Genomic DNA, 26366 nt, shown 5'->3' with positions numbered 1-26366 from the left:
GGCATTGACAAGATTGACAAATATACTCTTGGAGGTGATCGTGAAAGGAAGCTCATACTTCTCAGATAAGAGTACATCATTTCACAAAATAATAAAGCCCTTGAAGGTTTAAATTTGGAGGAAGAACTCCATGTACATATGGGGTGAGTCAGCGTTTATAATGATTTTCTCGGATTGGGCAGATACAACAAAGTTGAGTTACAATTTGTTTTACTAATACTGTATGGTTGATTTATTTTAGGGTCCCTTTCTCTTGTTTCTTAGGTTTAAAGCTCTCTTCTGGGCCAAGGAAGTTTCGTTTTCCAGTGCCCTTTCTTTAAAGTAATATTTTTTTTTTGAATCTTTTGAGCCTTCATTCTAATCATCTTAGATATATACAATGCTTTGATTTGAAATCAATGTTTATTTTGTGTTTGATTGAAATGCTCCTACTCACATTCATATACTTTTTCATGTTTACTATTAATATGATTGTGAATGTTTTGAAAGTCACTAAATGGATAATATCCACTCAACAGTTACAGCAGATTGTGATAGCATGACCAGAGGGGTGAACCAATACTTCTAGTGTCTGTAACGGCAATAACAACGTAAGAGAATCAGGCCACTGGGCCAAGAAACATGTTTATTGGCCAAAAAGGAACATGTTCATTGACTGGTCATTGTGCAACATTTCTAATGATTTAACATGAATACAGGGGCATTTCTCCTGCAAGTTTACCACTTTGCAGTTGGCCACTGGGCCTTAATTTACAAATAATTTGGGAGTATGGGATGCTGCATTATACGTTTTTTCCAGCCCCTTGCTTATTTATGTCCTTTATTTCAACAAGAACTGGAATACAATATTACCAGCTTTATTCTGAAAAGAGATATTTTTGTTGGACTTTGAATTCTTTTTGATGATCAATTGTGATACAATTGTTACTGTTTTCTGTTTAGAGTAGCACGGGAATTGTGTAGTTTATATCTGAAAAACAACATTTTTTTGTTTCAGACTGCATTTTATATGCGTGACTAACATGTTTTGTGCATTTTAAATGCATGACTAACATGTTTTATGGCTTTCTCATTTAGACGATAAAGTTAGTCTGTCTTCCAAATTTGAACAAAAACCTTTAGAGGAATAGTGATTTTGTTTTGTTTATGGTGGTGAAGCACAGTTATTTGGGCCATGGGGAAGACTGTTCTGGTCAAAACGCATCGTCAATAAAGCTTTTTTCACCTATCCAGTGGAGTACGGACTCTTTGTGCCTTCATCATTTGGCGATTTATATTTCAGACTGTTGAACGGTACTTGGACAAATTATCAGGCACCGGCCCCCACTAGTGGACGTGAGTGGATTTGTGTAAGAACATTTCTGAAATATATATAATTTAACTTTAAAAAACAAAGGTTACAGGAATGGTATAGTTAAACTCACATTTTAACTGTACAAAGCCATAAAAATTCAGCTGTTATAGTTAAGTAAATTGTGAGCCCAACTATAACGTCCCTGTACCCTTCGTTTTTTCATTGAATTTCTGTGTTTTTTTAACACAAAGTAATTTTAATTACTATATGTTAATCCAACCACCCTGTGCCAAGCCCTGTGGCCAACCCCCTATAAGCACCCAAGCCTGTGCTACGCACAGCCTTTGGCTGTGCACAGCAAGGCTTGGCTGACAAGTCCCAAACTGGTTGACAACACTTCCAGGCTGAAGTGTTGGCAGCCAGTCAGATCTCTGCACGAGATCCAGACTATTTGTTGTGCAAAGTTGGATTTCCTTTAACATCTCAAACTACTGAACAGAATTACATCAAATAAATAAAGTGTGATCTCTGGACCAAAAGCTACCCGTCAGCCAAATTTGGTATAATTCCGTCCAGCGGTTTGGGCTGTAGTTGTGTTCAAACTCCTTATGGGAATTAAGATGAGAAACACACTTTTTTTGACCTCTTCCCTTTTTCCCGACCTCCACTTGACGGATTACCTTGAAATTTTCTATGCCCAACAAGATCCTTATGCATACTTTTGTGAGAAAATTTTATTAAGATTCTTTAAAAGGCACCAAAGAAATAGCCAAGTCAAAAAACTCCTTTTCAATAGAAACTAGGTCCTAACTATAATTACCTACTGTTGACCGCCAGTAGGATATGTATATATATATATATATATATATATATATATATATATATATATACACACGTGTGTGTGTCTGTAAATTATGTAGTTTTTTGCTTTTCTGGGGAAACCCACCCAAACTACTTTATTTAATTACCTTTACCACCCCATACCCCCACCCACCCCAAACCCTAGAGATACCCTGACCACCCTATATCCCTATCCACACCATAACCCTAAAATTATTCTTACCACCCAATACCCCCACCCACCCCTAAAACCTAAAAACACTCTTTCCACCCAATACCTTTACTCACCCAAACCCTAAAAATACCCTTACCACTCTATACTCTTACTGAACCCTAAATACTGTATATACACACACACATATATACATATTCACTAAAAAGTCTAAGGTTACAGGAAAGTTTTAGTTAGGTTTAGAACTTACATGCTCAAAATCATAGAAATTAAGCTGTTACGGTTATTTCAAGTAACTATAACTTGTGCCCTAAGGTAACTATAACTTGCGTCCTTGCCATGCACAGTTTTCTCATCAATAATTTTACTGCAAATGTTACAGTGATATTATCAATGATGTCATAGGAGATGTCTTGAGTGATGTAATAGGTGGGGTAATTAACGGTACAAGGCGAGGGTACAAGTTATATTTACCTTAGGGCGCCAGTTATAGTTACTTGAAATAACTAAGTATAACAACTGAGTTTCTATTGTTTTATTGTATAAAATGTGAATGTAACTATACCATCCCTGTAACCTTTGTTTTTTTAATGAATATATATGTATATATTTTGTCCCTACATTTAAAATTTAGTTCTCGATTTCTGCTCTGTAGATCATTTAGAAGTTGCTGTCATGTATATTGGTCCCATGTGGCTGCCAGCACTTCCTGGTTGAAGTGCTGGCAGCCAATCTGATCTCACTCTGAGATCTGTGCTCAGGCTCCACCCAGATGTACATAGTTTTTTCTTAAATAACTCCAAAACTACTGAATGTATTTACACCAAATTACCAAAAGGGCTCCCTGGGCCAAGAGTTACCTTTCTGCCAAATTTGGTGTAATTCCATCCAGAGGTTCAGGCTGTGGTCCTGTTAAAAATCCATATGGGAAATTGCATGGGAGGTAAAGTGTTTTGGGACCCTCCTTTTTCTCATCCCCCACTTGACCACAAAACTTTCAAGAGATCAGCAGAAGTGAGCGGGAAACTAGTTTTGAAATTTTTGTGAAGATTTGTCAAATGGTGCCAAAGTTAGTGGCAAAACAAAAAACACTACAATATGGAAACTAGGTTCTAATATATATATATATATATATATATATATATATATATATATATATATATATATGGTTAACCTTAACTATAATTATCTTGTGGGGTAAAGGCCTACACGGTAAATGATGCATGGTAAAGGCTTTGCGTGGTAAAGACTGCATGGTAAAGGCAGTTTCCCACAGCAAGGCGTGCTTGAGTTCTAAGAGCCTGCACTGTCATGGAGGCCTTCAGTCACCTCAACCATTTCATTTTCTCCTGCACCAATGTCTGAGTACCCAGAGGTGATTTAGACCACTTTGAATGCCAGATGAAAATTACACTTTGTTACTTTTTCATGTATACTGATCCTGCTTGTTTATCAGAGTCCCCTCTAGTCTATTATCGTGTGACAAACAAAACAAATATTATAAAAAATTGCTGTTCGCAACCACTTCTTAATCTTCTGTTTCCTGGCCCACTTGTAATTTCTCCAACTTTCTGTGTCCAACAGCTCTCCAAAGCCTCCAATTTCCCATTCCTATGCTATTACATTTTCAAATGTAACATAATAATACAACTACAGCACTTTTGGAAATTCTAATGTAAGAACTCATCTTGCAACCTTACCAGATCTAGTAAGAGGCGGTAGCTTGTAGGTGAAAGACATCCTCTAAACCTTGAAGCTGTCTTTGCTTCATGAAAGTGCTATGAATTAGGCAAAGTTCCTTCTGGAATGATTTATGTATGAACTTTGTGAAGTTTGGGATTTATGCACAGCAACAAATTTAGTGGTCTAGCTTATCCTTAGATATCTTTTATTAATTCAAAATATTGTTAAAAATGGCAAAAAAACATGGCACACATTGGATGTAGCTGGTTTATTACTATAATGTAATCATATATACATCATATGGTGGCAATATTACACTGAATATTGGAACAGTGACCGGTTTTAACTGTTTGATAAGCTCAAGAAAGTCAGAGAAAACATTTCTAAAATGAGACAGAAGTACCATTTGAAATAGAGCTGCATAAAAATGTTCTATAAAACTATGTCTAAGTGATGTTAACATTTCGAACCTTGATGCTAAATGGGTTGTGCTTTCCTTGGACTACAATATTTTGGAGTGTTTGAGCCACCACTCACAGCAGTGGCCTGAAAGGGTAAGGCATCTGCTACACCTGGCATCTTTTGGTGTGTTTCCTGCTATCTTTTTGCCTTCTGACCTCCTGTTTTCATGGTCTGCTGGACTATGTTTTTGCTGGTTTATTGTATCTGCGCACTTTGTCACTGCAGATTAGTGCTAAGGTGCAAGTGCTCCCTGTGTAAATTGTATTGGTGATTTGGTTCTCCATAATTGGCATATTTGACTTACTAGTACGTCCCTAGATTCTTTTTTATACAGAGAATTGCACTAAATATTCTGAAGCTATTTATTTACCTAATATCTACTTGTTTTTATTTTGCAGAATTTTCCCTAGATTTACTATCATTCCTTGATTGTATAGATAATGGCAGAAGGCACTCTAGAACTGCTTGTTATCAACCAGCACAGTGATATAACATTTATTTGTTTCCTTTTTTAACAGGGGTATTCAGCAAGATATTCAGTAGCTTTGCTCTACTTATGATTCCCAGGCATACATTTGTTGGGTGAATTCCAAAGCAAATATGAATGTATTTCGAAATATAATGACTGGAGTCATTCTGCAAGAGTATAAAGTGTACTAGAGCTGCCCAGGGCCTGTAAATCAAAAGCTTCTAGTGGGCCTGCAGCACTGATTGTGCCACCCACATGAGTAGACCTGTAAACATGTCTCAGACCTGCCACTGCAGTGCCTGTGTGTGCAGTCTTGCATTGCCAACTTGACCTGCCAGGCTCAAACCTTCCCTTTTACTTCATGTAAGTCACCAGTTGGATAGGTCATAGGTAGCCCCATGGGCAGGGTGCAGTGTGTTTAAAAGCTAGGACATGTACTGGTGTGTTTTACATGTCCTAATAGTGAAATACTGCCAAATTCATGTTTCACTTTTGCAAGGCCTATCTCTCCCACAGGTTAACACGGGGACTGCCTTTAAATATATTTTAAGTGCAGTTTCCCGTTCAGAGCAGATAGAGATATGGAGTTTATGATCTCTGAACTCACAACTTAAAAAATACATCTCTTGGTAGAGTTGGTTTTTAGATTGTTTGAAAATGCCACTTTTAGAAAGTGGGCAGTTTCTTACTTAACAATTCTGTGCCTCTGCCTGCCTGTGGAATCCATGTCTGGGTCAGACTGACAGTTGGGCTGTTTGTGAATTCCCTCTAGACAGTGACATAAAGGGAGCTAAAGCTATGTTCTGCATAACCTGATGTCTCCTGGGCTAGAGTGGGGAGGGAGGAGCTGACATCTGTACCTGAAAGGGCTGTGCCTGTCCTCACACAATGCAGTCTCCAACTCCCCGGAGTGTGTCTGGGGCCAGGCCTGGGCAAGGCTGGATTTTATGAACAACAGAGATTTTGCTTTGAAGTTTGTCTTGAGTATAATTAGTGGACCTAAAACCCCAGACTTTTAGAACACTTCTGGATCAAGAGTTGAAGAGCTGGAGGAGGGAAGAGTACCTCCCGTTTGCTTTGTGTGCTTTGCTGGGTTGGCCTGCAGTTGCTGCTTCTCCCTTAAATAGGACAGACTGGATTTTGCTGTGCATCCTGCTTGTGAAGTTTCTCCTAGGACTTGAAGTAGACCTTGCCTCCTGTTGGAAGTCTCAGGGATATCAAATACTTCAGGTTTATCTGCCTACAAGACTGGGAACTGTGTGTTTTTGTGCTGCAACAGAAGAAAAACCACCACGATGCCATCAATGATGCTGTTACCTGCACTGTGACTTGACACCTCCGCACAGAACCGTGCCCTACTTCGCACCGCAACCCTGGTCTCACTGATGCCACCACCTGACGCAGTCACCGAGCCACTCTTTGCACTGTGACCTGTGGGCCCACACTCCACATCGCCTTGCTTACTGTATCCCCAACGCCGCTCTATGCTGACACTAACGCCACTATCTGCACAGTGTTCTGAGGACACCGCTTGTGAGGTACACAAAGCACCGTCCCGCACCATAGCCCCAGTCCACTGACGCCAACGCTATCGACTCCAGCAAGGCCAACAGACCCCTGTCTGTGCAACGACCTGTGGGTGCTGCACGAAGCCCGCCCCGAGTCATATGGCTGCCTTGGGCCTACCGAGGACAACGCTTCAGCAACGATGACCCGCTACCTGCAACGCAACCTGGAGATATCGCATGGCGCACCGCCCCACTTCACACTACAGCCCTGATCTCCTGATGCCACAGGACACCATCACCGAGCCGCTGCCTGCAATGCATGTGACTTCAAGGGCCCAACAACCCCTGCACTGACCTGAACCGACGCCTGCCGATGCCAACAACGCAGCACTATGGATCTCATTGCAAGGATCACGAAGCTCTACATTTCCAAGGTACTGTTTGCAGGTCTTCCCGACACCAGGCCCGCGACCCGGCAGTCGTCCTGAACTGTTGGATTTGTTGTTCACGATGCTGTGATAGCCCCAGATGGAGCTAGAACTGTATTTTTAAGTAATTCTTGCAAAAACCATATTTATATTGCTGTATGTTGAATTGTTCTTGTTTTGGTCTTGTTTTACACAGTTAAATATTGACTATTTGTCTAAAACTCATGTGGTGTCCTTTCTGTAGTGTTTTCACTGTATTACTGTATGTTATGTGCAAATGCTTTACACATTGCTTCTGAGATAAGCCTGACTGCTTGTGCCAAGCTACGAAACGGGATGAGCAGGGGTTATCTGAGCTGGGTATCTCCCTTGCCCTGACTAGAGTGAGGGTCCCTACTTGGACAGTGTGTAAACCGACTACCAAGTAGAGACTCTATTTCTAACAGCATCCCATCAAAAAAAGATTATAACTTTCAGATCATCAGATGGGGTAGAATAAGAATACATCTAGGAGTAGGTCTTGACTGTCCCAGGAGGGCTGGTCAGGCAAGGAGCCATGAGATGCGAGAATCCCTCATTGTTAACAAACTTGCAGTGCACTCAGTGTTGCAACCATGAAACACTAAAACATTTTTAAAGACTGAGCAGTGTGTATGGGACCTACAAAATAACACTTCAAAACTCTGAAAGTCCTGTTCATTTAAAAGAAAAATCATGTATTCTGGCACTCTTGTGGTATATATAATTTTGGCCCCTGGAGTCCGAAAAACTGCTTTTGGTTTCTTTGAGGCAGGAGATGGCCATGAGTACATTCTACTTGTTTGCATAATATGTTCAATACTCTGAAAACAGTAAACAAAAAACAAAAACAAAATTGCAGGAATGTAAATATAAACTAAGTAGGAAAAAAGAAAGAGAAGCAGCTAGGTAACATATAGGTATGACAGTAAGGGGCATATTTACAAGTCAATGTGCCTTCTTGCTCCACCCTAGCGTAATTTGTTTTTACGCTAAGGTGGCTATAAAGGAGGCCTTTTCCCCCCCACCAGATTTACAAACTGGTGCAATACAAGCATTGTGTCTCTTTGTAACTCTTTGCACCACATTATGCCTGCCCAGGCATAATGTATGCAAGCGGGTCGTTCACCCGTTAGGAGGCCCAGAAAAATGGCACAGTTAAATTTACTAGGTTTCATTGCGCTATTTTTCCCATCATTTTTAACGCCTGCCCAAGGCAGGTGTTACCGTGACGTTCCCATTGTTTCCAATGGGCCTACCCACACATTGCTGGACTAGTGCCATAATTTTTGGCACTAGTCGACCAATGCGCCACAATAGCGTCAAAAATGTTGACGCTGTTGGAAAGTACAGATGCTATTGTGCTAATGCGCACCATGGTGCACCATATTGTAAATGCGGTGCTACCATGGTGAAGCTAGGGGGTGTGGGGGAGGCAAGAAAAGTGGCGCATCATAGCTGATGCACCACTTTCTTGTAAATATGCCCCTAGGAGTGAAAACCCAGACAAAGACCTTATTGTTTTTTTTTTTTTTTGCCATCACTGCGAGCAGCGGCTACATTAAGCTGGGAACTAAAAACAAAGATAGTGAATGAATAGAAAAATATGGAATGGCGAGGAGTAATGAAAGAATCTGTCATGGAAGATGTCCTAATCCACAGGGGCGTTGCTTGGCCAGTAAGACTGGGGCTGAGCTTCAAATTTCCCAACAATCACGCTGGTATATAATATCAATCTACATTATATGACAAGCAGGGCATATGAGAGGGGATAAAGGGGCAGTGGATAGGGAGACGAATGCAGATTGGTAGGGTGCTAATTGAGAGAAACATATTTTGCAAAATAATCAACATTTTTGAAGATTTTCAAAGCAGAGAGGGAGAGCGTGCGTGTGCTTTTTTATATTTTTATGCAAAAATTCCTTCTGAAATCCAACAGGCACCTCAGCATACCCGACTGAAAGCACCTGTGCCCAACCATTCGAGAAAATACATTTTTAGGGGGGTATAACTCCCCAACAACCTATACCATCCACAACTACGCCCTTGCTAATCCATTGATGAAGCTGCTATCCTCTGTTTCATATGTCTGTGTTTGTCTGCGCAGATTCAACACCCGGCTGGGAGAATGTCATCACAGGCAAAGAAGATGGTCCTCTCAACTCTGGCGAGTGAGTATCGAAGTGAGTGAGTACTGAGGTCAGGACTTTATTAATGCGGTCTATAATAATCATCATGCCAGCAAAGCCATATCCGGTGCATACCGAAAAAAACTGACAAACTTTAGTAGTGCACATTCACAGCTTTATGAAATATAGATACTCACGCTCTCTATTAACAGACAAAATGGACGGACTGGATATATTGTACCCCATTCTCTAGGGGGAATCTGGTGCTAGATATGTTATTATTGTTATTTATACAAACTATTATGCGAGGCGTACTGGGATTATTTTTTATACAGAGAATTGCACTAAATATTCTGAAGCTATTTATTTACCTAATATCTACTTGTTTTTATTTTGCAGAAATTTCCCTAGATTTACTATAATTCCTTGATTGTATAGATAATGGCAGAAGGCACTCTAGAACTGCTTGTTATCAACCAGCACAGTGATATAACATTTATTTGTTTCCTTTTTTAACAGGGGTATTCAGCAAGATATTCAGTAGCTTTGCTCTACTTATGATTCCCAGGCATACATTTGTTGGGTGCACCAAAGCAAATATGAATGTATTTCGAAATATAATGACTGGAGTCATTCTGCAAGAGTATAATTTTGATTTTTTTTGTGAATGAGGGCCACATATACAGTATTGGTGCTTCCTGTTTTCGATTATGTGCAAAATGTAAAACGGTGACACAAAATTGCCTTTGAGTGACCAACACAGGTCGATTGCTGTGTACACCATAGAGATTCACATGCCCTACACATCAGAACTGTGACACTGGCACCATCCAAGTCTAACCTGAAGCATTCAAAACTGCAACTAGAAGGGTTTCTGTTTCTTATTAGGACGCAAACCTGCTTTGTAGTGAACAAATCTGACTAGTTTGGAGTCAGTTTATAACAGGAACATTATCCATAATTCATAGCTCATCAAGGTCCAGTGCCGACTTTTTTTAATGAGAAGGAAAGACCATCATTATTGCTTAATATGAAGCCTTCCTTTTAGATATAGGCCTTGAGCCTTAAGGCTCATGAAGAGAATGTCAAAGGTTAGCCCCTTTGCTTAAACATTCCCATTCGTAATTTGTAAAGTATAAAGAGGGGAGTGAAGAAGGTCTTTTGTTAAATGTCTATGAGAATATTCACTCTGATCGTATCTGATTTTGCTTTTAAGTTGGCATTTAGCAGTTTTGTAGAGACATATTAAGTCTTTATGATTCTTTACTCTAAACCAATGAGGGTTCCCCTTGCTTCAGAGTATATTGTCAATACTAGGCTTGTCTTGAGGCAAACACCAGGCCCAGATACTAATGAACATGAACGAAGCAGCACTGGGGCCAGGCACGTTACATTCTGAGGGCAAAGGGTTGGAATCAGAGCAGTGAAGAATGTCATGACCTATGCCCAGAGCCCACTGCTCATTCCCTAATGTCGTGCACTCAGCGTTCTTGTTTTGTCAGAGAACAAAGCACAGCGTTAACACAACACAAACGAAAAGTGAAAAAACTTTGTAAAAAGGAAGTGATTGTTATATACTCACAAGAAAAAATAACGTTTGTTATAGAAAGCAATAGAAATTTCCCAAAACACGGCAGTGGAAGGGTGGTTATGTTTCAGATGCAGAACAAAAACAACTGAAGTTGTCAGTTATAGTGAGCAGCACAACCATAGCGTCCTCAATTAAATATTCATCAAATCACATATGATGTCAGAGATAACATCACAAATGACATCATCAGTAAAATTAGTGAAGCTGCTTTGGTGGTTGAGATCTAGGCACCACATCACGTGTTTGGAGAGCATGCTCAGTGGGTGTTGGGAGTAGGTACACTGAGTTCAGTTGCTACAAGTCCACCCTTGCTCCAGAGCAGGCCCTGCAAGCAAAACAAACTGTGCATTACCAAGGACTATCTCCAGTGATCTGTTATGATAGGGTCTGCTATCCACCACGCAAGGGGACACTGCCTGCAGCATATGTTTACACTCACCTTGGAGCCTGTGCAAGTCCAGACCATGCTTTCATAGCATACTAGTTAAGGCCAAATTCTGAGCTCAGTGAATGTTGTGGTGTAGGACACTGGTTGCTTTCACCGAATTATTTATAAATATTTATAAATTGATGGTGGTAATGTGAAATGTGTTGTGACATGTTCTGGCGCCAGTGCCATTTGTGATATCGTTGTCAACACTGGTAACAAAAGAAATAGAACGCGGAACACCACAATATGAAGTCCGCCACTTCAAATGCTAAATCTTACAAACAAATAGTATCTGTACGGATGTGCAGAAATGGCAGGCTTCAAGCAAGTGGGAATATTACTCAAGACTGATCTAGAAGCTGGAGAGAGAATCAAATAAAATAACAAAGTACTACAAGGTGCAGACTAGGAGAATACAGGAATATTACCCTACACAGGGAGGATTTAGGAACTCCACACCTGAGGTTATTATTACTGCAGGGCAACATGGATCTAGAAACAGTAATACATTGTCCATCTGGTAGAACAAAAACAAGCAATGCCCATTAGGCACAGGAAACAGATACACGGCTCACCTTACCTCTGATAGCTAGAAGGAGCAGGAAAAGAGTGACTCCACAAAGTCTCAAATTCTTGGAAGCAGGAAAACAGATCTGTATTGTGGCAGTGGGTGGTTGAGGTGGAAACATGTCTGGTTTCAATGTATTTGTGAGAATAAAGATTTGTGATATGGCCATGTCTTAAGTGTATATAAAGTGATGGGTAGAATGCTTGAATTAATCTTAGCCATTGGTAATTACCCGGGCCCCATCCCAATTCATTGTTATTTTGTGCACCATGCCAACTCAGTTTGGACCCAGCCATATCCAAACCACTGTTGACCATACTCCAATGGGAACAGTACAACCCAAAATGCCAGGCCAAATCCTCCCTGAACAGGAACACAAGCAACGTAAGACTGGTTTAATCAAATAAGGGGTCATCAGCTAGGTATTCCAGTGACACAGCGGGCACAGGACCCACGTCTGGGCATACTTGTCCCACTTAGGGTGCTACTCTGTAGTATACAAAAAATGATGGGTGGAATGGTTGAATTAATCTCAGCTACTAGTAATTACTCTGGCTCCATTGTAGTCCGTCATTATTTGGCAACAATGCCACCTCACTTTGGACCCAGCCATATGCATGGGGTACCTGCCTACCATGGGTTGGGTAGGAGGTTCTGTCTGTTGGCTGACAACACCGACCTGTGGGAACCAGGCATCCTATGGGGGATTACAGGAGATGTTCAGCCTGTAGGAGCCTCAGACTTCACCCAGGTCGCATGCTACCTTACACTGGGTAGGGGATGGATGCTGCCTGCATCTAGGTGCCCTTGATGGAAGGGCTTGGCCTCCCAGGCAAAAGCCATGACTTTGCTCACCTCACATTCACCAAGGTACACAGCCGACTTTGGTACCTAATTTTTCCCTCTGTTCCAGCCAACCATGTCTGCAGCCTGTAGAAACCCAAGGCTCTTCCCCAGTCAGAGAACACCCTGGCCTGGGTAGAGAGGGTGGCCTTGCCTGGTGCCTGGAGTCCTGGCCTGAGAGGACCTGGCCTCCAAGGCAAAAGCCATGGCTTCATTCACCTTTCCCTGGGGATTGCAGAAGCTGTTCAGCCCACAGAAGCCCCAGACTCTTCCCAGGGCTGATGCCAACTTCGCTCGGATAGAAAATGTGGCCCTGCCTGATGCCTGGAGCGCTGGCCTGGGGAACCGGGCATCCTAGGTGAAAGCTTTGGCCTTGCCTACCCCTCATGGTAAAGGGACGACTTTAGCAACACAAAAGGATGATGGACGGAGTGCTGAAACATTTCAAACATTCATCCCCAGTCACAGATCTGGGTTTATTCCATCATTCTTTTGCTCACCATGCCACCCCAATTTGGACCCAGTCATATGCAGATCAGTCTTGACCCTTTTCCCCATGGAAACAGTGCAGCCCGAACTGCCAAGCAAGGTCCTCCCTGGACCAGAAACAAGCATCCTTGGACCGGTTTCAGGGCATCACTCTTCATCAGCCAGGCTATCTTGAATCCAGTGGCACAGTGAGCATGGGACCCACGTCTGGGAATACCCTTCCCACTTAGGGCGATTATAGCAACACAAAAGGATAATGGACGTAGGGCTGAAACTTTTCAAACCCTCACCTTCAGTCACGGATCTAGGTTTAAGTAATCATTCTTTTGCTCACCATGCCACCCCAGTTTGGACCCAGCCAAATGCAAATCAGTCTTGACCCTGTTCCCCATGGAAACAGTCCAGCCCGAATGGCCAAGCCAGGTCCTCCCTGGACTAGAAACAAGCATCCTGGAACTGGTTTCAGGGTATCATCCTTCATCAGCAAGGCTAGCTTGAATCCACTGGCACAGTGAGCACGGGACCCACATCCAGGCATACCCCTTCCACTTAGGGCAACTTTAGCAACACAAATGGATATTGGTCGGAGTGCTGAAACTTTCAAACACCCACCCCCAGTCACAGATCAGGGGTTTAATCCATCGTACTTTTGCTCACCATGCCACCCCAGTTTGGACCCAGCCTATGCAAATCAGTCTTGACCCACCCAACAGGGACCCCAGACTTCTCCTCCATACTCCAACCTGAACCTGGTAAGGAAGACAGCCCTTCCCTTTGCCTGGTGCCCTGCCCTGCGGTGACCGGACCTTCCAGGAGAAAGGTATTGCTTTGCTCGCTTCTCACAGAGATTACCGGAGCTGTTTAGGCCACAGGAGTCCCTGACTCCTCTTAGGTCTGATGTCATGACTCCTCCGGATCCCCAGATCTCCCTGTTGACTGGGCCTTCATGGTTAGGGGGTCCCATTTTCCCTCCGCATCCCGGAGGGGCAGGAGAGTCTTCCCCACTCTGCAGCCACCATGCCCTAGTTAGAAACTGTTACCTCAGACCATGGTCTAAGGGTACCCCAGGTCTGTACATTATAGAATCCTGAAGCCTGCGGAGTTAAGGACGGTTAATCCCGCAGCTAACCCCCTCTCCACTTAGGCCTGCTTGAGAATACATTTTTCCTCATCCCATTATCCCCCTATGAATTGGAGACTTACAGAGCCTGGGGAGACACAAGTCACATTTAGCTGTGCTGGCCAGCCGGCTGCTGGTCATCTGGTTGAGCGGCCCGCCAGTCATCTGGCTGGCCAGCCACCAACCGGTCATCTGGTCAACCAGCCACCGACTGGTCATCTGGTCAACCAGCTAGGCAAACAATGGTTTGGGCTGACCTTGTCACCAGAGTTCACCAGTTGGCAGCTGACGATGAGGCCAGTGCCCTGGAGGCCCCCATCCTACAGCCAGCCTCTGGCTTCTTACCTCTAAATTACTCCCCTGGAGGATGTGCTTTAAAGCTCTTACCATTCTTCATCAGGCTTTTTATCAGCAGGGCCCTCATGATTAAAAGAACTAAACATTTTCTTCCTTTCAGACTCCCTTGCTCAGCATCCACTCTGCTAGTCACTATCCCGAGGATACGTCGTGTGAGATGCAGAGGTTGGATTTTTATGGTAATGGCTGGGGGAGATAGGAACTGGCCACCCCTCATTCAATCCCTCATGAGCCATCCTTCTGTAAAGCTTTAAAAAACTATATCTTCTCAGTTAAATATCTTGGTTGCCTAATCTTTAATTTTTCTGAGCCATTAGTGCCAGGATACTCATTCACTCATTCTGCTGGAGCCTGCTCCAGCATTTGGTCATCCAGCTGGATTGCAGTGGATCATGCCTGTGTCCCTTCACCCAGTGGCACAGGGTGGTAGGGGGAGGCCCCCGTGCTGCACTGCATGTGGTGGAGGCATCCTCCCACAAGCCTGCACCCTGTCCCTCCCATCAGCTTGGAGGCAGAGTGACCCAACGGGGGCTCAAGCGCAGACAGACTGACACAAAAGCTTGGCTCAGAGGATGACTTTCAATAGATGGCAGTGATGGAGTTGACCCAGAATCAGGTTGTCTACACATGATTTAGCACCATGTGTCCAACAAACACTTGAAGCGCTAAGGGTGAAAGAGACGGCACCTTCCATCTGCGCAGTAGTCCCTGAGCGAGTGGCTCTATGCAACTGTACATCATCAGTAGGGAAACTGTCTTTTCTACCCATGGGCTAAACCCAGCTCACGTTCCCTGTTAGTTGGTTAACAATCCAACGCTTGGTGAATTTTGCTTCACAATGATATCACTGCTTCACAATATTATCGAAGGATAAATGGGTAACCTCATTATGAACGTGTAGCCTTCACAAGCCATCTATCCCTGTGATAACTTTTCTGATATCTCCTACTTGAAACCCAGAATGCCAGAAGGATAATGAGGCACCTCTTTCACGGTCTGTATTCATACTGAAAACTGAGATCAAAAGAGCTTTTGCCCTTTCTGCTCTGCAAGAAGTTTCTGTTTTCCCTGAGTTTGTCTTAGGACACCTGCTTCATAGTTTGCCATGTGTACTGCCTTGTCAGTCTCCCCACCTGTCAGTATCCCCAAAGCGGGCTATTCCCCATGGGTGCCAGGCACTTGGAATCAGAGTAGTGGTATTTTACTGGGAATTCAATGACCTCCTACTTACCCTAGACCTCCCAGGTCATCTCACAGTGCCAGACTATAGTCAAGCTGTGGCTCTTACCCTAAGGGACTGCCGGGCATGGGCCTGACGCTCCATTTTCAGGGCTAGTTGATTAGACTGGTTAGTTGTTATGCACTCATTAGCGGATTCCAACTTCTGTGGCCACCGTTCTGCTGTTTCTATAACCTGACAACTTTTCTGGGGTCTGATGACCATCGGCATTGGGTGCCTTAACCTGGCATTCAGTTCATTCTGCAGTGCCAGCTCTTCTTACCAAAATGTCCCACTAGGCACTCCCATTTGAAGTCTAGCTTCAAACTAGTGAGCCGGGCTTCTTACAATTGATTTGCACATCAGGGCCACTATGGTCCTCTTCTGGCTTTGCCCTGCCCCTGCATAGTTCACCATCTTTTGGGTCCTATCACACACACTCATGCTCTACCTCCCGAACAGAGTTGGCGAGATGAGTTGGTGGTGCGCTCGCCACAAGGACATGGCTGGATCCCACCTCAGCCAGCATGCAACGGCCTTTACCTTCACTGCACCACAGGGTTTCATTTGACCCTCTGTTTCCTGCATGTGTTAGACTGCTTGGTTTGTGTTTTAAGAGGGGTTGATGGGTAACCAACATCACTGCAGGCCCCTGGCAGCTGTGTAGGCACCCCACCCAGTTATGTAATGCATAGGGTGCACTCTGAGCATAGTCCACCCCATTTGAAAAGTTGTGTCGGGAGCAGGGGGCCCGTCCCACTTCCCTGTCCTGGCACATCCAGAGAGAGACCTGGTAGGTTGCCAGGGGATGGCACAAAGGTGGCCAATCATGCTTGGCAAAGATGCTGTCAGGGGCTGTAACATTCTGTGCCAGAGCAGAGAGCCACCTGCCACCCTGAAGTTTTCCCAGCCAATCCAAAGCCAACTGAAGCACACCGCCACACAGGAAATGTGCCCTGCAGGTTGCGGGGGGATGGGTGCACCCATGCACTGGTCCCATAGAGCTGATTCACCCTTGAATTCTCAGAGTGGACTGCACGGATGCCATCTGTTTACCTCTCTACAGTTTCACACCCTCTTCATCTCTCTCTTCAAAGTTCTTTTCAAGTTTCCCTTATGGTGCTTGTTGGCTATTGGTCTTGCACCTATATTTAGCCATAGTTGGAGTTTACCACCTGCTTTGGGCTGCATTCCCAAACAGCTTGCCTCTAAGAAGACCCGATCACGGCACGAAGGGGGCTACTACAGGCCTCTGTGAGGTGAGCCTCAATCAGAAGGACTTAGGCTCCCTGAGCAACGCTGGGCACTCTGTTTTCTGTACATCACGTTTCCTGCACCTACAACTGGGGCAGGGATTCGGTGCTGGGCTCTACCCTCTTCACTCACTGTTACTGGAAGAATCTTGGTTACTTTATTTCCCTCTGTTTAATATTATAATTAATTTAGCAGATTTCCACGTCTCACCTGAGCTTATGGTTGGATCCTGAAGCATGGGACAACCAGACCAATTCCCTGCCTGCAGAAGCATGGGACCCTCTTTTGCATGGGGGAGCTTAGCAGTACACTCTTTCCCACACCCTATCCCATATCGGAGACTGAAGCTGAGGGGGCCAGCATGGAAACCAGCACCCACAAGCAGGCAGGACCCCTCCTATTCCCAGCTGTGGAAGTGGGTCCTGTGGCTGTGCAAGTGGACAGCCATGGGACACCACAGACAGCAAGCAGAGAAGGCCTTCTGGTTTTTCTGGCGTGGTACAGACCAGGTGCCTCCCCGAGTGATCCACCATCAAGATTCACAGGCAACTTTGTTCGCACACCTGTGGGTGCAGGAGACACAGGAGGAAGTCAGTGCCAGCCATCTATCATCCAGGCGGTTAGACAGCTGGTCATCCTGGCAGACATCCCTTCCAGAAACTGGCCTTTACGATTTAAGGAGTGTTTCTATGCGCCCTCAGCCCAGGAGTCCCACCCCGCCTGTGCAGCAGGAGGCTTCCATGGCAGTGGAGGTAGGCAGCTCCACAACCTGCCCTCCTAGACAGGCCCACATGAGTATTGAAACCTCAACCTAGCCATGTGGGATTAGTCCACCAGGTACCTGGCAACGACAAAGAGGTTGCCTTACTTGCACATCAGCACACTGGCTTTGAGAGGCACAGCATCTCCACTGAGGGAATCCATGGTTCCCTCATGGCCCCAGCTCCTTCTCATTTAGGCAGTCCAGCCATCCAAGACAGGTCACGCAAACAGCACTATAATTTGGTTACCCCATGTACATGCTTGGTGAGTATGGGTTCTATCTCTAGAGGGCAGTTTCTTGCACCATTGCTCTCCCAGAGGGTATGGGGGGCATCACTCAGCCCAGTCCCTCACATGTCAGTTGTGTCCTCCCTTGGTGTAGGAGCCAAGCTTATTCCCAGTCCTAGCCCAGGGGCTGCAGAGCAATGTCAGCCAGGATGCAAGAGTGGAGGACTGGGCCAGATGTCTTGGGTTCCATCTGAGAGGTGGCCAAGGATTTAGTCACTGTCAGTCACTTGTGCCACTCTGCCGTTAATGATCCTTCCGCAGGTTTACCTATGGAAACCTTGTTAAGACTTTTACTTCCTCTAGCTAGTCAAGTTTGATTATTTTCTCAGCGCATCCCCACAGCTGTCATCTGTGAGCTTATGACCCACACTTACTAGGGATTCTTCATTCATGGGAAACAATTACAATACCTAATTCCTATCATGAATAAGGTTCAAGGGGTTACTCACACCTGTCAGTAAAGGGTAAGAACACACTGCTCTGTCCAGTGTAGCACATATGAAGTCCCAAAGATCTAAGAGCATTACAGGCCGGTTATTGATCAATCACATGTGACTGTATGCTGCTTGTCCCTCCAAGAAGTTGAATGCCAACCCCTGGGGGTCACATAACAAGCTAGCATGGAGGTGTCTTGTTAGTTATTGAACTTAAACAAGCAAATCACTTCACCAACTAAGAATGGCCATACACCAACAGCCAGAGAAGCAAAAAAGAGCTTTTAATCTGCCAGTCCTTTACATCTCCGGGTAAAGTTTCCCATGATCAGTCACATTAAGCTGCAGGCTCCACTCTTGGTGGTACCCTTCCATCAACTTCTTTGAATTTAAGCTTTTCAACCATACTTTCCCCAGAACCTAAAGATTTTGGTTTCTCAAAACTTGCTCAGCGGGCCATGGAACATTACCAACGGATCGCTAGTTGAGATTGACTATAGTCAGAACTACAATAGTATTTGATTGCCTTTGAACCAACGACTTTCATTCCTGATTAATGAAAAAATTCTCAGGAAATACTTCCACTTTTATTCATTTTGCACTGGTCAATAATTTCACCTCTAGTGGCACAATACGAATGAACCCAGCGTTGCTCTTCATTATGTCCCCAGTACCGAAAACTATCAAAATAGAACCAAAGTCCTGTTTCATTATTCCTTGCGGATGTATGTTTGTAACTGACATGCTTTGGACACTTTTCAAAGTAAACACTTCCAATCGCCAGGACACTCAATCAGAAGCATCAAGGGCGTGCCGAGAGGCAGCGGCTGGGACAGGCAATAGCACACCTTGTAGTGGACTTCCAACTTAATCCGAAGATCCAACCACAAGCTTTTTAACGGCAGCAACTTTAATATACATTACTGTAACTGGAATTACTGCGACTGCTGGCATAGATTTCCCTTTCAATGGATCCTCATTAAAGGATTTAACATGTACTCATTCCAAACACAGATCCTTAAAAGAGTCCTGTTTTGTTATTTTTTGTCAGTACATCCCAGAGTCGGGAAGGGGTAATTTGCCTGTCTGCTTCCTTCTTTGGATGTGGTAGCCTCTTCTTATTCTCCCTCTCTAGATTTGAACCCTGATTCCCTGTAATCCATGGTCACTATGTTAGGCATAAAAAGTACCATGGAAAGGTGATAGGGCAGGCAACCATATGTGCTGTCGCCATCATAGGGATGTGAGATTGGCCTGAACTTTCCTAGAGTTCATCAAAGCAGCCCGGCAAACCTGGATTGGTCTTAGTCTGATAAGTGTACATATCCCGGGATGTCAGCACTCATCTGCATGTATTAGCTCCTGAATTACTACCGTTATCCAAGTAATAGATAGAACAATCAAAGGGACCATAACTGATTTAGTGAGCTATTCACAGTTTCACTGTACCGGCCATGTGAAGTTACACATGCATGGCTAAATCTTTCAGATACACATATGTTATTGGCAGGTTCAACCAGGTAGCTGCACATGTTGGATGAGAGGAGGAGCAGCATGCCCGTTCTAGACAGACCTTCACATATCTTAGCAGCCTGCTTTGGGAGCCCCTGGTTGCATATAGAGGGTTTGGGAGGTAGGACAATCACATAGGCACTGGCGGGCCCAGCCTGCTCCACGGCAATGGAAGGGAGAGGCAGGCCAAGGTGCAGCCAGAGCAAGACACAGGGGTGCTGTGTCCTGGTCTGCTGGGTGGCCTGCACAAAAGACAGACCCTTGAATAGGACAGTCGAGGCTGGTGGAAGCTCTTTGCCTGAAACAACAACAGGGGTTGGCCAAGCATTCCATCCTTTAATGGACCAAATGTGTCCAGTTGATCAGAGTACTGTGCTGGCTAAACCACCCCTGAACAGGCAGCCTGGCACTCAGATCTCAGCTTCGCATCCATGCCTACTCTCTGAGAAGTAAGGCTCAGAGGTAAGGGCCATTGGACAGGGTTGAAAGCACCTGCAGACTTGGGCCTCTTAGATCCCCACGCACTCTGGCCCAGGACCTTATGTCATCTGGGGAGAAACCCAGGAGGACAAGGGGGTCTCTCATATGGATGAGCTCGTAGAATCAAGTGAGCCTTTGTTGAGACTTCCGGGGAAGCCCTGCCATAATGATCAAAATACAGTGCTGGCTAAACTGTCTGCGAACAGGACACTCTGAATGGGGATGTCAGCTTTGCATCCCTTCCTGCTCTCCGGGAAGCATGGCTCGGACGAAAGGCATGGGCCCTGGTGGTACCCAGGTGGGAGTGACCTGACAGAAACGGGGTCCCAAGTACCCTGTTCCTAGTAAACTGGAGCAATGCTGCTGTCCGTTCTTGTAATCCGTTCACACCAAGTGACAGAGGGGGCTCTCAGAGAAAATACAGTCAACCTCTTAGAGCCCTTGCTGGCCTCGAAGATCAAATGAGTCCTCACGGGGACATCCACAATAGCTCTAGCCATCTGGACACACCACAAGAATGCATGGTGTGTAACCAGGTGTCCAGTGCTTGGAGTGACCAGATGTCCAACTTAAAGGACGGCCATCTGGTTGCACCACATTTTATGAAAAAGGATTCTGCTCGCCCTTGAAGAGGATAGGGACTCAGAAGTCCAGGTTCTTGGGACCCTAGCTGGGTATCAGACAATGGGTTATGGGGTGCCTCACGTAGCTCTGACTTGGGGCCCAACCAGGGTTTCTGAATCCAGATAAGCAGGGTAGACATCTCTGGGCCTGCAGCACCCCGTCCTGCACATTTTGGCCCAATTGTATTTTGTAAGTTTGTGCCGTTTTTGCGTCAAAAAGCAGCACAAATGCGGCGCTAAAAAAGTATAAATATGGGCCTTTGTGACACGCTGGGCCGGAGAAGAGAGCCCAAGGCCATGGGAGGTTCTACGCCAGGGCCATACAGAGATTCTGAACATAGACAAGCAGGGGAGACTTCCCTGGGCCTGCAGGACCCTGTTCTGGGCACTATGCAACAAGCAGGCCAGAGGAGGAAGCCCAGGACTGAGGGCTTCCATCCCTGGGCAAGATGGATCTCTGACCCGGGGCCCTGTTAGAACTTCTCCACCTGGACAAGCAGGAGAGACCTCTCCGGACCTTTGGGACCTCGCCCAGGGTACTTTGTGGCACAACTGGCTACATAAATGAGCTCAGGGCTGGGAGCTTTCACTTCTGGGCCTTCCAGAGCTCTGACCTCAGTCCCAGTCAGAATTCCTCATCCTAGACTAAGAGGAGAGAACTTCCTGGATTTGTGGTTCCCTGCCCTGAGTACTTTGAGACACTGCAGACCAGGCAATAGAGCTCAGGGCTGGAGTTCACACCCCAGGGCCCACAGAGGCTTTGATCCGCGTCCCAGTCAGAGCTTCTTATCCCAGACAAGCAAGGGAGGCCTATCCAAGCCTGCGGCTCCCTGCCACAGGCTCCAAGTGACCTTCCAGGATGTGTGGTTCCCTACCGTGGGCACTTTGAGACATGGCTGACCAGGAAATTCCACCTCAAGGCCCACCAGAGTTCTGATCCAGAGCCCCAGTCAGAGCTTCTTATCCTGGGCAAGCAGGGGAGGCCTTTCCGGGCCTTTTTCCACCCCGTCCTAGGCACATTGAGACCCGGCGAGCTAGGGAACAGAGCCCAGGATGGGAGGGATTCCACCCCCCTGGGCCAATCAGAGCTCTGACCCAGGGCCTAGTCACAGCTCCTTTGTGCAGGAAAGAAGGGCAGCCCTCCAAGGTGCTATTTATTGCACCCTTTAAAATATAAATACCTCAGGATTCTAAATTTACCAGGTGCAATAAATAACACTTGCAACAAGTTATATTAGGCATAGAATACAGATTGCGATGCTTTCTGCAGTAGAATCCACATATCCCAGTATTTTTCCAAGCCTTTTCATCTGTTTCATTCCATCAGGTCTGACTTGCCAAAATATATTGAAGGGAAAATCCATCTGATTTCATTAAATACTCATATTTGAGGCCTAAGTGTCAAATTAGGAAGGCCTTAGGTAGGCTGGAGGCAGCATTAAACTGAACCCCTACTTAACATTTAAATAAAGCTTCACAATAGTGTTTACTCTGGTGTATGCAGGATGTATGTTGCAATGACTGAATTATGTGTTTCCTTTTCAGCCACACACAACAAAAGAGCCTCTGTTCATCAACTCTTTGCTCCGTTCCGATATTCGGCAGACGTGATGAGATTATCATGACCAAGGAAGCACCATCAAGGCTAACATAGTCCCAGTCCACCTCTGCCACCCCGGCCAAGAAGCTAACATCCAAGCCAACATAAGCTCTGGCACACCTCTGTCCGAGGCATGAAGCCTGCATCCAAGCCAGCATCTGCAACAACATCCCTGTATCCACCAGGACTGCCTCAACAGTGCTTCAATTATGGAAAGGGCTGAAGATATTCCTCATAAAGAACATAATATCACAAAGCATTAACAGTCTACTTCTGCTTCCAGAACACTGTTACCTCTCCAATCACTGGACTGTATCTTTGCCTTTGACACTGTACAGTATAGCAACCCTCATGTACAAACACAAAGGCACAAGACTCACCAGTCTGGATTTTTTTAGGATTGAGTATTCACTTTCACTAAAACAATTAATATATCTGTAACCATAAAGGATAGAAAAACAACCTACATTGCTTCAGCCTGCAGAACTAGATCACTAGAAAGGTGTGAAGGATAACTGCTTCCTTATTCTTCTAGGGCTAAACATAGCTTGACACCAACAGTATACATGCACAGGTGTTGGTGATGGGGCAGGTCTACCATTCTCGGTGTCACCAGGTGACATTAAAATTGGTATTACCTGATCCTGACCAGCAGGACTCTGGGATCTCATGTCTGCCGGTAAACCTTGTTCTTTTGAAACACACTCCATGCTAGACTCCAGTAAGCTGAGTCTTGTTTAGGTGTTCCTGGAGTGAGTTTAGGACCTTCTGGTAGTTTCAGTCCAACTCTTCTTGCAGACAGATGAGCTCTCCTTCTCCCCTAAGGTCACAGCAGCAGAGCACTTGTCACATTCTTAAGCCTCATCTTGAAAAAAGTAGCATTTCAGCAGAGCTTGTCCACTGTCTTCCCTGCTACACAGTTGTATAGGCCTTGTGTGTGCCATGAGGATGATGATAAACAAAGTTGTGGCTGAGGTGGCCTCTATGGTGGTCAAGGTGGGAAACATGAGCCCTCCACAATTCCTGTAGAATTACTTCTTGCTGTTGCTGGTCAGATTTCAGAGGCTTCTGGTCAAGAGCTTTCAGTCACACTAGTTTAGCATGGCTTCACATGTGATGTTGACTTATAATTCTGCATCTATTTCTGTTGCCATGAGAGGCATTGACCACACAGGAAATGAGGAATCTGTGAGAAGCCTTTTCTGGACAAAGGCAGTTGATGGTGACCTCCCCCAATTACCACGTACACAGGTGTTGGAATAGCACTATGGAAAGCATGAGTTCAGGGTTGCATATCTGCAATGGCCATAGCTATCCATCATGAAGAAAACCACCATTACATGCAATTTGCACACACAAGCTGTTAGAAATTGGGTCTATAGTTGGCGGAGGTATGCACTCTGTCCAAGAAGGGACCACAGTCCTAGTCAGGGTAAGTCACAACACAACCTAAATTATCCTGTGCTCACCTTTCGGTAGCTTGGCATAGAGCAGGCAGGTTTAACTTAGAAGGCAATGTCTAAAGTATTTGTGCAATAACTCATACAGTAATACAGTGAAGACCCAACAAAAAGTACTCTACACCAGTTCAGGAAAATAGATACTATTTATCTGAATAAAATAAGACCAAAACAACAAAAATCCAACATGCACAACACACTGTACCTTGGATGCATTTTTTTTTTTTACACGCTACAAGGCGATGGGTTGGTTTCAGGGAGCGCGGCCTTAGTTCCTCACTATGATGCTGTGATATTTTGACACCCAGGGACGATGCGTGGAAAATCCAGAACATGTTGGGAAGAGGCAACAGGCGCTACCTTGATCCGGCAGGCAATGCAGTGATTTTTCAGCTGCGAGGCAGGCGCTGCATCAATACGGCAGGGGTTGCATCACATTTTGCAGGCGTTGCATCAATTTTCTGATGCCCTGGATTTTCTTCTCTTTAGTGAAATCTATGATAGCCCTGAGACCTCATGACAGGAGGCAAGCTCAATCGAAGTCCTTGGAGAACACTTGCGGAGGAAGGCCGGGTCCTTTCAGCAGAGTCAGGGGTCAGCAGGCAGCAGGGCAACAAGCAGGCTAGCAGTCCTTCCAGCAAAGCAGTGCAGATGAGTCCTTTAGGCAGCCAGGCAGTCCCTCTGATGGAGTTGAATCAAGAAGTGTTTGATTTTGTGGGGGTCACAGACCCAGTGTATATACCCAAAGGTGCCTTTGAAGTGGAGGAAATTTCAAAGAATGGTTTTGAAGTGCACCATTTCCTTTTTCAACCCAGCCTTGTCTGCCAGGAGCACTCTGGGGGGTGATCAGTCCTTTGTGTGAGGGCAGACCACTGGCCTTTGAAGTATAAGTAATAGCCCCTCCGTCCTTTCTGCTCAGGAAGGCCAATCAATATGCAGATGAATGCAGGTGCAGATGAGTGTCCTGTGTTTATGACTGTCTAGGTGGAATGCACAAGGGGAGCTGTCAACCACAACAAACCAGACATGGATTGGAGAGAGGCTGTAAGGCACCGAAGCAGTAAGTGCAGAGAAATGCCTACTTTCTAAAAGTTGCATTTCCGAAACAGCAATGTGCAATCCAACTTCACCAGTAAGTAGGATTTCTCACTACCACTCCAACCATATCAAACATGACAAGTCTCTTCCTCTCATTTCAGAAATTAACCATTAAAAGCATATGTGAGAATTTCTAATGCTGGCCTATGAGAGGAGCAGGCTTCACATTAGTGAACACCAACTTTGTTTTTTTTTCACTATTAGGACATATCAAACTTATAAGTACATGTCCTGCCTTTTACTTACATAGCACCCTGCCCTATGTGTTACCTTTGGGTGACTTATGAGTAAGAAGAGGGGAATTTAAGGCATGGCAAGTATTTTTAAATACCAGGTTGAAGTAGCAGTGAAACTGCACACACAGGCCTGGCAATAGCAGACCTGAGACATGGTTAAGGGGCTACGTATGTGGGTGGCACACTCAGAGCTGTAGGCCTACTAGCAGCATTTATTTACAGGTCCTGTGTAAATCTAGTACACTTTACTAGGGACTTATAGGTAAATTGAATATGCCAATTGGGTATGAGCCAATGTTACCATGTCTAGGGGAGGGAGCACAAGCACTTCATCACTGGTCAGCAGTGGTAAAGTATGCAGAGTCCTAAAACCAGCAACAATGAGTTCAGAAAAGTGGAGCGAGGCAGCCAATAAGTTGGGGGAAGAACACCCTAAGTCTGGAGGCCTAACACAGGCTAAATGGAACTTTTCCATTCAGCAAACTACCCACAAACCACACACTATTTGCTCAAACATATTCATCCATCATGCGTGTTTCAGACATGATGTGGGCAAGTGGAATGACCTTTTGTTGGAGAGAGTTGGTACGCAAAGGGGTAAAAGAAAAAAGGTCATTACCCCTGGACTAAAAAGCATAGCCTTGATTGTGCAGCCAGTAGCCACCTGCACACTGTACAATGTGCTTATCCCCTGTTATCAGCGCTCTGATGAGAACCCAAACAAAATGCAGGACCTCCCATGGGCTCACATTTGTTGAGTAAACTGGAGAGAAAAAAAAACAGGATAGTGAGGAAAAACATTACAGGATAGGAATTTGGAGGGTTTATCAAACCAAACCAAAAGATGATGGGAGAAATGTTTGTAAATAGTCTAACCTCAAGGAATTGCTAGTGGTAGCTTTTCAACCTATTGTTTTTCACCCATTGTGCCACTCTAGACAGAGACCCACTTTATGCATATCAGTAACAACCCTGCTTCTCATGGGAACAGATCTTCCC

General features: G+C 45.0%; 1 protein-coding gene across 1 annotated transcript in view; it reads left to right on the top strand.

Moving 5' to 3' along the window:
• The window catches only part of LOC138261592 (syntaxin-binding protein 4-like), a 717553-nt gene extending 694306 nt beyond the window's left edge, over window positions 1-23247 (top strand). Inside the window, exons 5-6 of the mRNA XM_069210693.1 lie at window positions 8982-9057; window positions 22519-23247. Of these exons, the coding sequence (XP_069066794.1) occupies window positions 8982-9049 (68 nt within the window). The 3' untranslated portion in view covers window positions 9050-9057; window positions 22519-23247. The remainder of the gene's footprint in view (window positions 1-8981; window positions 9058-22518) is intronic.
• Window positions 23248-26366: the final 3119 nt, after the last annotated feature.

The sequence above is a fragment of the Pleurodeles waltl genome, chromosome 10, assembly GCF_031143425.1.
Source record: "Pleurodeles waltl isolate 20211129_DDA chromosome 10, aPleWal1.hap1.20221129, whole genome shotgun sequence".
Classification (NCBI taxonomy): Eukaryota; Metazoa; Chordata; class Amphibia; order Caudata; family Salamandridae; genus Pleurodeles; species Pleurodeles waltl.
The sequence above is the reverse complement of the archived record's forward strand: the minus strand, read 5'-3'. Positions and strand labels throughout refer to the sequence as shown.